Source organism: Danio rerio, chromosome 13 (genome assembly GCF_049306965.1).
Source record: "Danio rerio strain Tuebingen ecotype United States chromosome 13, GRCz12tu, whole genome shotgun sequence".
Classification (NCBI taxonomy): Eukaryota; Metazoa; Chordata; class Actinopteri; order Cypriniformes; family Danionidae; genus Danio; species Danio rerio.
In genome coordinates, this window is record NC_133188.1 from 14,885,643 (window position 1) to 14,899,169 (window position 13,527).

Consider the following 13,527-nt stretch of genomic DNA (forward strand, 5'->3'; position numbering starts at 1 on the left):
TATCTTTTTTTTAGGGTAGATGCAATCAACTCAAAATCAAGTAAAATTATCTAATTACGATATTGAGAATCATAGCTCTGCATTGCTCTTGTGTATTTTCATAGATTTAAAAACATCCTATTTCTCCTAAATGCGACAATGTGGGGAATTTAAAACGTGAAAGCATTAAATGAAGCATGACTCCAGCAGTTTTGCTTCAGCAATGCTATTAAGTATCATACTATCCAAGAGGGGTAAAACAGGACTGTCATCATAAATCTGAGCATCTTTCCCCCACATCCTTTCCTGCATGCCAAGGAAGCCTCCCTGGTTTCAGCCTGTTGCCCATTGCACAAGTGCCTCTCCTGAGACTGTTTGACAAAACTAAGTCTCAAAGGAATACACAAATGAAGCGACAGGGCGACAGGAGCCAGCGGCATGGAGTCTAGTTAGGAGGTATCCTTCACAAATGCTTCTGACAAGAGCTCATGACTCCACAGTCTCATGCTGCTGGCTCTTCATCATTCTTTAAAGACATTTGCATATAGCTGCAGCAGGATGGATGCGTCCTGCGCTTTACCTGCGGACCGAGATGCCACGATGACGCGCGCAGCTTGACGGACAGGTTGTCAGACTGCTGCTTTAATGACGGAGCTAATGTGCCGTGAACAAGCGCATTAAAAGCAAGCGAAAGGTCATTTTAACACACAAACACGATCAGATTAGCAGGTCGTCCGATATCCGTCTCATTTGGTGTGCCACACATGATAATGACAGTTACGCGCGCACTGACCATCAAACCAGAAGAGACATTAACGTCCCAACAGTTTCAACACTGGTAGAATAACTTCTTACAACACTGCAATCGCCAAAGAAACAAAGTGAAGTTAAACGCAGCGGCACAGCGAAGATGCTTCGTGCGTCTGCAGGCAAAGGGATTCATCATTCGCTTCACATCCGCAACAGCTGCAACTGAGCTCATCCTCCGTTCCCCCCAAATCAGCAGAATTAATCGGAGGAAAACTCACCAAAAATTGCCAGCTGGAACAAGTAGAGCCCGACGAGGTCCATCCTGTTTAGAGCCAAACAATCTCGCGGCAGTAAAAGACTTTCGCGAATGCCCGTGTCCACTGGCACCAAAGTTGTCCAGAAAACGTCGTACTGCGTTCAGTGCTGATTTCCTCCAAAAATGCGAGGTGCAATCCAAATCATTTCATAGGAACAGAGCACGTCGAGAAGCATCTTTTATTCCCCAGCAGATCTGGCGCCAGATGAGGGAAGCAAGTTGCGCAAAACGTGTGTCACGAAACGCCACTATTTCATTAACAAGTTTGGATGCTGCGTTAAAAGCCTCATTAGCACTCGAGCCACTAATTGAAGAACGCGCCGGTCTTCGGAAGTGAAGTCGGCTGTTTGTCGTGCGCTGCTGCGTCTCTGTCTAACTCCTGAGCGCACGAGAACCGCACTGACACCAAAGAAGTGGACGCGTAAGAGCACTGCGCTCTGCCCTCCAACTCTACAGAGAGGACAGAGAAAAGCATATGTGAGGAAAACCAATGCAATTAACTATCAGGATGTAATTGAAAATACCTGGTTTACTATATATTTTGTAATAAAATTGTTTTATTATTATTATTATTATTATTGATTTCTGAATAGCAAGAGTGCAAGGTTTAAGTTTTAAAATTCATACTGCATATATTAAATATTGGCTAAACACATTTGCTAGATTTGTGTGTTCTGTGGTACGATAGCTGGTACACGAGGAAAGAAAATATATTATATGTACGTTCAAAATGAAAACATTTCTTTTCTTAATTTAATTATACATTGATTTTTGAGACCATAAAACCAAACATGATTAACAATTTTACCTGCCATCAGTATTTGTTTGCTATATAATTGCTATATTATAAAATGATAATTAAATATTTAATAGTTTAAAAATATATAATTCTTCAATTACTGCCTTATAGTTACAGTAGTTCAAAAATAACATTTAAAAGTCAATTTTCACATTGAATTGCTCCATTTCTCCTATCCAAATGTCACATTTTTTACAAACTTTATATATATATATATATATATATATATATATATATATATATATATATATATATATATATATATATATTTTTTTTTATTATTATTATTATTATTATTATTATTATATATTTTTTTTCATTTATTAATTTTCTTTTCGGCTTAGTTCCTTTATTATTTAGGAGTCGCCACAGCGGAATGAATCATCAACTCATCCGGCATATGTCTTAGGCAGTTTGTGCCCCTCCAGCCACAACCAAACACTGAAAAACACCCATACACTCTCTTATTCTCACACATACACCACAGCCTATTTAGTATATTCAATTGACCTATACCACATGTCTTTGGACTGTGGGAGAAACCGGAGCACCTGGCAGAAACGCACGTGAAAATGGGAAAAACATGCAAGCTCTACACAAGTTATATATACAATGTATATATATATATATATATATATATATATATATATATATATATATATATATATATATATATATATATATATATATATATACACTTTTCTAAGTAACAGGTAAAATAACGTATTACCTAAAAAAAAAAAAAAAAGAAATAATATTTGAGTTACTTTTTAGATTAATTCATATGTTTTTTTTAAATTATTTGCTAAATGAAAATTAGTGTAATCATGTTGAATCACACTCAATGAGAAAATGAGCTCTCCGCAGGAACTGGAAAAAACCTTACAGATCTTACAGATCCCCTCACAGATCCTTAAATTTCCTTATAGATCCTCACAAACACGTTGCTTTCAAATTGCATTAATTGGTATGGCAATAATAGCGTCAGGAAGTTAGATGCTAACATACATTTTTTTTTTATTAAAAATGTTAAAGGTACATAAAGTAGTAGTTTATACAGCGTGTTGTTAAATGCAGAGCTCCTCTATTAAAAAAAAAAAAAAAACAAAGTTCTGAAAGAGATCAAGTCTCAGGCAGGTAAGAAAAAATAACTTAAAAGTTACTCAAAAGTTACTCAAAAGTAGCATAATGCATTATTTTCCAGAGTTACTTTTTTGGGGAGTAACTCATTATTGTAATGCATTACTAATAACTTTTCCCAACACGGTTTAAGTAACAAATAGCCAATATCCTAATAAAAGGCAGGCAATGGCTTAATTTAAAGGGTACCTTGCATGGGTTTCAAGACATGTATGGGTTAAAATAACATAAATAATGTATCTTAATTAAATATGAAGTAGAAACCCAATGGAAGATTTTCATTGTATGCATGTCAAATCCTCATAATGTACTGTATATAAAATATTAGTAGTACTTTATTTTACAGTCATGTTTCACATGTAGCCAACCGTAAATACTGTTTACTTAGTACAGTAATTAAATTTGGTAATTACTAGGAACTTTTCCAAACAAACCTCTCCTGCTGTTGATGCATTACCTTCCTAATGTTGACTTTCTTACCAATACTGACAATCACTCTAGTGTAGTATAAATCAAATAAGAAAATAAATATAACACATGAAAAAAAGCACATTTTCAATAGTTGTAAAACAAATGCATATAAAAGCAAATCATCATCTGACAGTATCTCAATATTTAAAAAAAAACACACACGTCTCACCATAAGTTAATCCTTTTTGTAGTGAAGTGTGTGATAGAATATAAGCAACCATAAAGAGTACAAGCAGAGACATAAAACTGCATAAAGAACAGATTAACTCAAGTGATTTCTTGACACCAGACTTTTATTTCTCAAGTTGTGTAGACTTTTTTTCCAAGAATTCGTAAATATTTATTTATTTAGTTTGTTTTCCATGGCGCTGCAACAATTTCATCTTAAACAGAGAGAAATATTCATTCAAGCTGGGAAGTAGAGCTCTCAGCTTCAGTGTAAATAAGAAATGAGTGACATTTCCATTAGGTTTGGCAAAGGTTTGAAAATGTGTGTGTGATTGCTTGAGCTGTGTTCGATCTCACAGTATGTTACTTCTTTTCATCACTTTTGTTCTTTGTGCTGTGGTGCCTTTGAAGTGTGGATGTAATAATTATGACATAATACCTGCCGCAGGTATCATGAGTGACAGGGAGAGCAAACAAGTGAAAAAAAGAGAATGATAGATCTGCGGAGAGCGCATGAGTGTGTGTGTGTGTGTGGGAGAGAGAGAGGGAGTTTGGCCAGTGAGATGATGCCAGCAGGGGTTTGGCACGGCATTCTCTCTCACATGCTGGAAAACTGTGGAAACAGGCTCACTAACGGCCCATCTGTTAGGAGAGAGAGAGATGGAGAGACAGAGACATAACAAAAAGTACTTTTGCGCAGTGCTGACAGGTGATGACTCTTTAGTTTTATTCTGCTCTCAGAACGTCTGTAAAAAAACACACCAAATATAAATGTAACTTTATGCCATTAAGCGCAATGAGTTACATTTGGTTGTGTATAATAGTGTTTTGAAAGTCTGTTAAAATTATCCCAGTGAGTATTATGTGTGTTTTTCAAAGGTCAACTCCTTTATTGTGTTTAGCTTTTGTATGTTCTATAGAATAAGTTGTGAGTGTTAGTCAAATGTCTGAGAATTGGATTGATGAGAAAAAACATATGCACTGATAGCGTCTGTATATGTCACATTTCATAAATGAATAAAAAAAAAAGTAAAATATAACTAAACATTCAAAGATGTTATAAATATGCATTTAAGCTCACTCCCACAACATTTGACAGTATATACAGTTGGGTTAAACAATTTTTAAAAAGTGCCATATAACAAAAATTCAGATATACCTAATGTGCCACTTTGTCAACATGCACTCACAGACGCATTAGAACTTTAATATGCCCAGGAGTAAAGAACGATCCTGCTGGGATGACAGTGGAAATAACAAGCCATGACCTATCTTATCCCCTGACGCCAGAAAATCAAATACAGCAGTTAAGTGCAGTTACAGATGTCACCACTTCAATATGTTCCCTCTGCCACCGTTCTTGCTGTCATGCATACCCCAATGCGGAAGAGAAAGCCAAACAATGCCTATATGTGGAAACGGAAGGGGCAGAGGCGGAACCAGCGGGACTTCAATCCACACACACAATAACACCCCAAATCCTCCTTTATTTACACCCGAGAATTATATGATTGGATGAAAAAAATCACTCACGATAACACTGTGTGACCTTGCTACACTAGGTATTGCTGAATACCATCATAATATGGTAATGACATGCTAGCGTTTAAGATGGGGGGGGGGGTCTTTTTTGTGCATCATTGCCTCAGCAAACTAACACTACGAGGGGTGTGGTTAAGAACAATGTGGCTAAAGTCATCAAACTGATGTCAACAGAGGACCATCACTTCAAACATGGAAACAGTGGTCTTGCTTGGATTAAATGTTCACCTAAAGAATAACAATGGGCGCTAGCAAAAAAAAATAAATAAATAAAAAATAACATTGTATATTTTAAATTCACAAAGACTTTCAAGGTCCCATTAAATTAAAATAAAGATTTTTATTTGTTAGCATTGGTATTGTTTGTTTTTAAACTAGTGTGCTCCAAAACACTGTCAAAAATGTTGTTTAGAAGATATAAAATTGATATCAACATGTAAAGCTTGTAGTTTATAACCTAAATGGATTAATGGTTTTATTCACGTCAACCTATCAATGATCAAATCAAAACCAGTCAAATGCTCTCTGGTGTCTGACATGTCACGCCCCCTTCAAGACGCTTCTCATTTGCATTCCATTTGATACTCTTGAGCTTAACCACTCTCACTGGCAGAGCGGTGATATTTTTTTCTTTTAAAGAGGAACACTTTGTTCCACCCTCTCATTGTGTTTTGGTCGAGGTTATATCAAACATTGAATAATAATGCTCGGCATTTCACAAGACCTTTAAACTGACATGGTGTGTGGGACACATTCTGAAAACAGAGAGGGGACTAAAACCTGCCACATCTTTAAATTGTGTTCAATATGTAACCAAAATGGTCATTCGTTCGTTCGTTCGTTCGTTTGTTCATTCGTTCATTCATTCATTCGTTCGTTCGTTCGTTCGTTCATTCATTCATTCATTCATTCATTCATTCATTCATTCATTCGTTCATTCATTCATTTGTTAAGTTATTCAGAGCAGCATATAAAACAATATTAAAGTATAAAACAAGCCAAATTTACAACAAACACCATTTATAATTATCCTAAACAAGGTTATTTAACCTCCTATGGTGCTTAAGTGTCCAGTGCATTTTAGCACTTAAGTGTCTATTTAAAATACTTTGAATGTTTTATATTTTGTTACAGACATACAGTGTCATCCTGCAACTGTTTTGCGGCATATAAAATGTCCCAAACACTCTTTTTATCCGTTCAAAATAGAGGAAAATTCTTTTTACTCTCTGATAGTCAAAGCAAGTAAAAAAAAAAAAAGTTATATGTAAAAACACTCGGGAATAAGTGTTTTATGTAAATTCAGACCACGAGTCCACATAAATGGACATTATTTTCTTCTAAAAGTACATCAAAGGACAGCAAGACCCGCTGGCAACGGGGCTTGCTGCTCATTCCATCACCACACACCCAGCTCAGAAAATGGCCGCATCAAGTCCTCCAGCTCACAAGATGGCTGGCCCCAGTCTTCCACCTCACAAGATGGCCGACTCCAGTCCTCCAGCTCACAAGATGGCCGACTCCAGTCCTCCAGCTCACAAGATGGCCGACTCCAGTCCTCCAGCTCACAAGATGGCCGACTCCAGTCCTCCAGCTCACAAGATGGCCGACTCCAGTCCTCCAGCTCACAAGATGGCCGACTCCAGTCCTCCAGCTCACAAGATGGCCGACTCCAGTCCTCCAGCTCACAAGATGGCCGACTCCAGTCCTCCAGCTCACAAGATGGCCGACTCCAGTCCTCCAGCTCACAAGATGGCCAACCCCAGTCTTCCAGCTCACAAGATGGCCGACTCCAGTCCTCCAGCTAACAAGATGGCCGACTCCAGTCCTCCAGCTCACAAGATGGCCGACTCCAGTCCTCCAGCTCACAATGTGGTCACAACCAGCCCTCCAGCTCACAATGTGGTAAGTGCCAATCTACCACCAGCTCACAAGATGGCTTCTTGTTCCGAGTCTGTTCCTTCCACAGTTCCTATTCTAGTTCCTGAAATGCCATCAACTGAGCCACCAGAATGGCCCCACCACCTGAGTTACCAGAGCTGATGCCACCACCAGAGCTGTTACTGCCAGAGCTGCCACCGCCACCTCCAGAGCTGCCAGACCCTCCAGTGCTGCCAGACCCTCCAGTGCTGCCAGACCCTCCAGTGCTGCCAGACCCTCCAGTGCTGCCAGACCCTCCAGTGCTGCCAGTGCCACGCTCCAGGCCCTCCGCAGCTCCACGCTCCAGGCCCTCCGCAGCTCCACGCTCCAGGCCCTCCGCAGCTCCACGCTCCTGGCCCTCCGCTGCTCCACCTCCACACTGCATGGTCCTGGCCCTCCATCCCTTCCCCAGTTCCGCCTCTGCTCCACCTCCCGCCTGAACAGTATTAGGAGTGTCTGGAAGCCACTCCTTAGAGGGGGGGCTCTGTCATGTTTACCAGTGAACAAACCACCAGATGTCGCTGGTAAACACTCACTCATGAAACTACAAATCTGCCAGTTAATGTATTTCAACTTCATACATGCTCTTCACCCACACACCTGCTTTCATTTAGCTTGATTTACATTCACACCTGAGGACTTTCAGAGACTGATTAACACACACTATTTAAGCCACTCATTCACTCCTTCAGTTTGCCGAGTCTTGTTTATCTGTAAGGTGACATTACAACGCGTTATCCTGGTCTTGTTTTCCCGTGTTTTGATCTTTGCCTTGTTTATTTATTTAATGCTGTTTGCTGCCTGCCTCTGACCAACTGCCTGTTGTTTTGACCTTGACTCTGGATTGCCCTCATACATCTGTTTGCCGGTATTGACCACTGCTTGCCTGACAATTCTAATAAACCTGCACGTGGATCCAAACTTCTGTTGTTGGTGTCACTCCCCGTCGTTACAAACCTAAACAAGTACACCCCTTTTTGAAAAATATATTTTTTAGCAATTTCTTAGTACATGTAGACACTTTATGCCAGTGCATTTTAACAAACCAGTTTAATTGTACAGTTAAATTAACGAAAAGTATGACATGGTCACCTAGCATATTTACTTTTATGGTTTTCTTGATTTTTGCTGTTTGCTTCCCGTTTATTAATGGAAATGTAATTACATAAATTCACAATATTTTAATAAATAAATAAAGTACAGCCACTAAAATTATTGTGAATTGATTAGCTAATTCACTGCTCCTTCCCAATTTTTAAAGAAACAACAACAGATATGTATGTCATACATGTATGTCTTCACTTAAGTAACTATTATATGTTCTCTGTTAACCTTTCTATAATAAACATGTTAACATTACTTAACAGAGCTCGAAATTAGGTGATTTTGGTTTGCATTGATTAATATTTTCTACAAAATGTTCACTTTGTTGATTACTACACATTATATGCATGCTGTTATAATAAAACAATTTTTTTGTCATTTCCCTAAGTAAACATGCTCAATAGATGGTTGACCATTATGTTATTCTGGCTGCACTTCGGGAATGAACTGCTGACTGTACCACAACAATTTCAAGTTTGTGTTTCATTCTTCTTAAAAAAAAATTAAGGGTAAAGTTTTTAAAGACCACAATATTTTATTTACCATAAACAAAAACTGCATACAAAAATAACATCATACTGAATTCGTAATTTTTTTGTGTGCCACCTAAAATTTTATGTGGCCTCATCTGGCAAATCCTAAGAAAAATTTCTGGGAGCACCAATGCAACCTGTCAGGGAAGCACTGTTGCATGATCAGCAGTAAATCTCCTCCAAAAGCCAGAGGGTGCTCTCATGCAATGGTCCTAATAAAAACAAAGAAAAGAAAAAAACAAGAATTGGGGTGGGTGATACCAATTATTTTCTTTCCAATCCAATAACAAGTATTTCAAGACAAGTATCACCATTGTTAATACTTATACTTTAATGAAATATTTTATAATGATTTTAAGTTTTTTTTTAAACACCATTAGAATTGTTATTAAATAAATACAATAGACCTAATTTCTTTTTACCTTTATTAATTTTACAGAACATTAATATGTAAACAAAAATTCACAATTTAACACCGTATACTGTTTAATAAAAAATCATTTATTTTCATTTTGGCTTAGTTCCTTTATTAATCAGGGGTCGCCACAGCAGAATGAACTGCCAACTTAACCAGCATATGTTTTACACCGCAGATAACCTTCTAATCGCAACCCAACACTGGGAGACACCTAAACACACTACGACCAATTTAGCTTGTTCAATTTACCTCTAGCGCATGTCTTTGGACTGTGGGGGAAACTGGAGAACCCAGAGGAAACCCACGCGAACACGAGGAGAACATGCAGACTCCACAAAGAAATGTCAACTGACCCAGCCGGGGCTCGAAACAGCGACCTTCTTGTTTGGGAGGTTATCGTGCTACCCACTGCATCATCGTAAAGCTCAAACATTGTTAAATTTTAAAAAATCTACAGCTTTGTCTACATTTCAGAGGCTGCATCCTCCAAAGGGTGCATTTTAAGGGTGCTACGTCATCGAAGACTTGAAAATTTGAAGGATCCTTCAAATGCATCCTTCGCTTCCTTTTTAATGAAGGATACAACCGATTACATTTTTATATGTAGGAATTAGTTCTTATTTTGCTTGGATATCTAAACACATAAAGTTTGAAAAAGCATAGTATGAATTGTCTTACAAAAAAAAGTGATTTTATAGCCAGTTTACATTTTTGTCAAAGGAAAATATATTTCCGGTTCTTGTAAACTTAGTTTGCCTTCAGATCCCATAATAAAAGTTTTAAATTCACTTTATAAAAAAGCCATTAAAATTTTATTACTTTATATTAAATGTGGCTGTTACAGGTGATGAGATCTATCAAAGATCTTGACTGTTAACAATTGCACAATTCACGTCTAGACCCAGCTCCTTCCCCGAAGGATTGTCAGTCTATAGCGATTGCTGATTGGCTGTTGTACTAAAGGCGGGCTTAATTCCCCATTTAGACTGTTACACTTTTCCCAATTCAAAACTATACAAATGTCATGCCTTGTGTATTCTAGAGTCTTTGGTACTGTTGTGACAAGCGTTGACATTATCAAGTGTAGAAAAATAACTCCAGATTATGTTTGTTTTTTATTCAGTCATGATGATAGTCCCTGCTCGAGTTTAAGACCTGCACTTGGTGTATGTGCTGTGTACTGTGCTTCAATAGTGCGAGCAAACACCAGTGGTGAAAAGGGTACTGAAAAATCATACTCAAGGAAAAATACCATTACTTGCCCAAAAATGTAGTGCAAGTAGAGTAAAAGTATCTGTTGTAAATATTACTCAAAGTATGAGTAAAAGGTAGCCATTTCAAAAGTACTCAAGAGTAGTCAGTAGTGAGTATTACACTGTTAAAAGCTGATGTGTTAACATGTAATTTGTGCATGTGTGTGTAAACGTAACATTCTGTAGTGCATCGAGTTATTGCCCAGGCGGCACACAATGCCACAAGACATTAATATTAGGTTAGATTTAGGTTGTGATGTTAGGTGATCAACATTCAATGTCTAGCCAGCATCTAAGGACAACCTTATTTTGATGTCCAATAATAACGTCAAATGACATTGATATTTGGTTGATTTTAGGTTGTTAGAAAGTGACCAAATCATAATCATCATTAATCATCAGGTATTGCGACCGAAATCCAATGTCTGATAGACGTCATAGTGGTAACGTCCACACAGCATTAAGCTCTGTAACATCATTGGATTTTTATATTTGGTTGGTTTTAGGTTAGACGTTGGACATTGACATTGGGTGAATCTGGGTCAATGAGTATAGGTTTTGGATTTTGGACATTTTCTTGGACACTTGTAATGCTTTCAAACAGTTTGGGGCAATTATAAATCACCCATGTCTTGAGGTAGTTCATTATGATGTGGTTGTACCTTCCCTGTGTGATTTGATTGGACAGAAATCACAGGACTGATTTTTCCAATCCCCATGTACAAGAAAAAATAAAGTAGTGACTGTAGGTTGAAGCAAAGTAGTGGAGTAAAAGTACTGATACTGCACTAAAAAATTTATTCGAGGTAAAGTAAAAGAACACATTTATAAAACTACTTAGTAAATTACATTAGAGTAATTAGTAGAAAAACTACTCAATTACAGTAATTTGAGTATTTGTAATTTGTTACTTTACACCACTGGCAAACACTGACCCATTAGCAGGGATACTGTAAAATAATTTTACTGTTCCCTTTCCTTTTTCTATTTACAGATTATTCATATACAGTGTAGCACTATCATGATTACTAATATTAAGACATTTTAAAATCAGTCATCATCACACATTAAGAAAAAAGGACATAGAAAGGACTGATAATTCTATTTAGGACTAATACTTTTGATACATTGCCAATTTCGAAAATATCTATACTTTGAGATCAATCCACCCACCCTTAACCAGGAAACCATTATAACATTGTATAATAAATGAAGGATTTAACTGCTTTTATTTATTCAGTATATCTGCTAATTACATGACTACATAAATCACTGTCATCATCAATATTATCAAATAATGCTATTATGCCCCAATTAAATCATATTTGTGAGGCTTGCTGGTGCACTATGACTTTATAAAATGCTGCTCTATCTGAAAAGAATGTGCTGTGGGCTTACTAGAATCTGCTTTACTGACAAAATACACATGAAAACTGCATTTGATTTAATTGACTAGCCTTAATAGTTACCTTGCAGCCCTTGTAACAACTTCCTCATGTAAAACTAGCTCATGTCTCTTGATTCCTGTTTTCTGTTCTCCTGCAAGTTATGGTGTGAAATAACAAGTTGTTATTATACAATGTTTTGATACCTTGCCGTGGGTTATTATCTCAGCTATTTCATCTCAGCTTAGTCTGAACTTTAATCTCATGTAATTAGTTCATCTATCAAATTCTTGCACCTTTGATTATTTTTTTCTTTTTGAATGTATATACAGAGTTATTCAAAGTTCAAATATGCTTTGAATTGGGTTCGTCTCCTCAACTATCTTTCATAAATTCATTTCACAAATTCCCTACTGTCATATCAGAAATTATTCCTGTACTTTAATTTCTTCGTCTTGCTAAATGAGGATTCATACATTCATTCATTTAGTCATTCATTCATTCATTCATTTTTTTTTTCAGCATAGTCCCTTCATTAATCTGGGGCCGCCAAAGCGGAATGAACCGACAACTTATCCAGCATATGTTTTGCTCAACGGATGCCATTCCAGCTGCAACCCATCACTGGGAAACATCCTTACACATTCATTCACACACATACACTACAGACAGTTAAGCTTACCCAATTCACATACACTCCATGTTTTTGGAGTTGTGGGGGAAACCGGAGCACCTGGAGGAAATCCACGCAAACACAGGGAACATGCAAACTTCACACAAAAATGCCAAATGACCCAGCCGAGGCTCAAACCAGCATCCTTCTTGCTGTGAGGTGATTGTGCTACCCACTGCTCCACTGTGCTGCCCTAAATGAGGATTACAATGATGAATTAATAATAACTAAATGAATAAACATTTGCGGCTTACTGACTAACTGACTTTTTTTTTATGACCCCACTTTGACAGCAGACAAATTTTCTGAACACTGAATAACCACTGTTGACAATGTCAAGTCAGGGATTGAGTTTCTGACATCAGAAATTCAAGAATTTTTAACAAGAAGTTTTTGCATCATTATTATTATTATTATTTTTAAAATATGAAGTTCTGAACTTTCTTTTTTATAGTGCAATTAACATTGTTGTTTTGAATGCTCAAGGACATTTGATTCACCATTATAGCAAGTGGTACAAAAAGGTGTTGTAACACGTTTTAACAAGGTAACAAGCAGTAACTGGTTTTTATTTTAGTTCATGTGACCTGAATAAGTCTGAACTGTCCCGTCTTAGACTGCCTCTGAACATTTTCACACGCAATTACTTACTCAGTAGAATTGTTCTCTTTTAATTACCATTATCTAAAGAAAGGATTATGTCTGAAATCCTGGTAAACCATCAGTTTCTAAAATATTAAGACCAGCCCATCTGGTACTACCAACCATGCCACATTATATGCCAGAATGAAAACAAAAAACTTGCCATGTTTAAAATACACACAGCCGAGAGATCTTTTACAGTGAAATTATATATTATAACGAGCCATGGTCGATCCGGGCTCAAACAAACCTAGTCGTAGTCTTGATGAACAGCACAAAGGCATGGAGTATTGCTACAGCAGAATCTGCCCTGTGCCTCGTAGTTTTTATAAGCCAGTCTAAAGCACGAGCGGTTTTACTTTCTTTCTTGTGCTCGCCGCACATCTATATTTAAAATAACAAAGTTGTTGAGCTCATGATAATATTGTGTGTGT

At 37.2% G+C, this 13,527-nt stretch overlaps 1 protein-coding gene across 1 annotated transcript in view; it reads right to left on the bottom strand.

Moving 5' to 3' along the window:
• gfra4a (GDNF family receptor alpha 4a) overlaps positions 1 to 1,446 on the bottom strand; it is a 292,438-nt gene extending 290,992 nt beyond the window's left edge. Inside the window, 1 exon segment of the mRNA NM_001123058.1 lies at positions 1,008 to 1,446. Coding sequence (NP_001116530.1) covers positions 1,008 to 1,050 — 43 coding nt within the window. The 5' untranslated portion in view covers positions 1,051 to 1,446.
• Between the last annotated feature and the right edge of the window lie 12,081 nt (positions 1,447 to 13,527).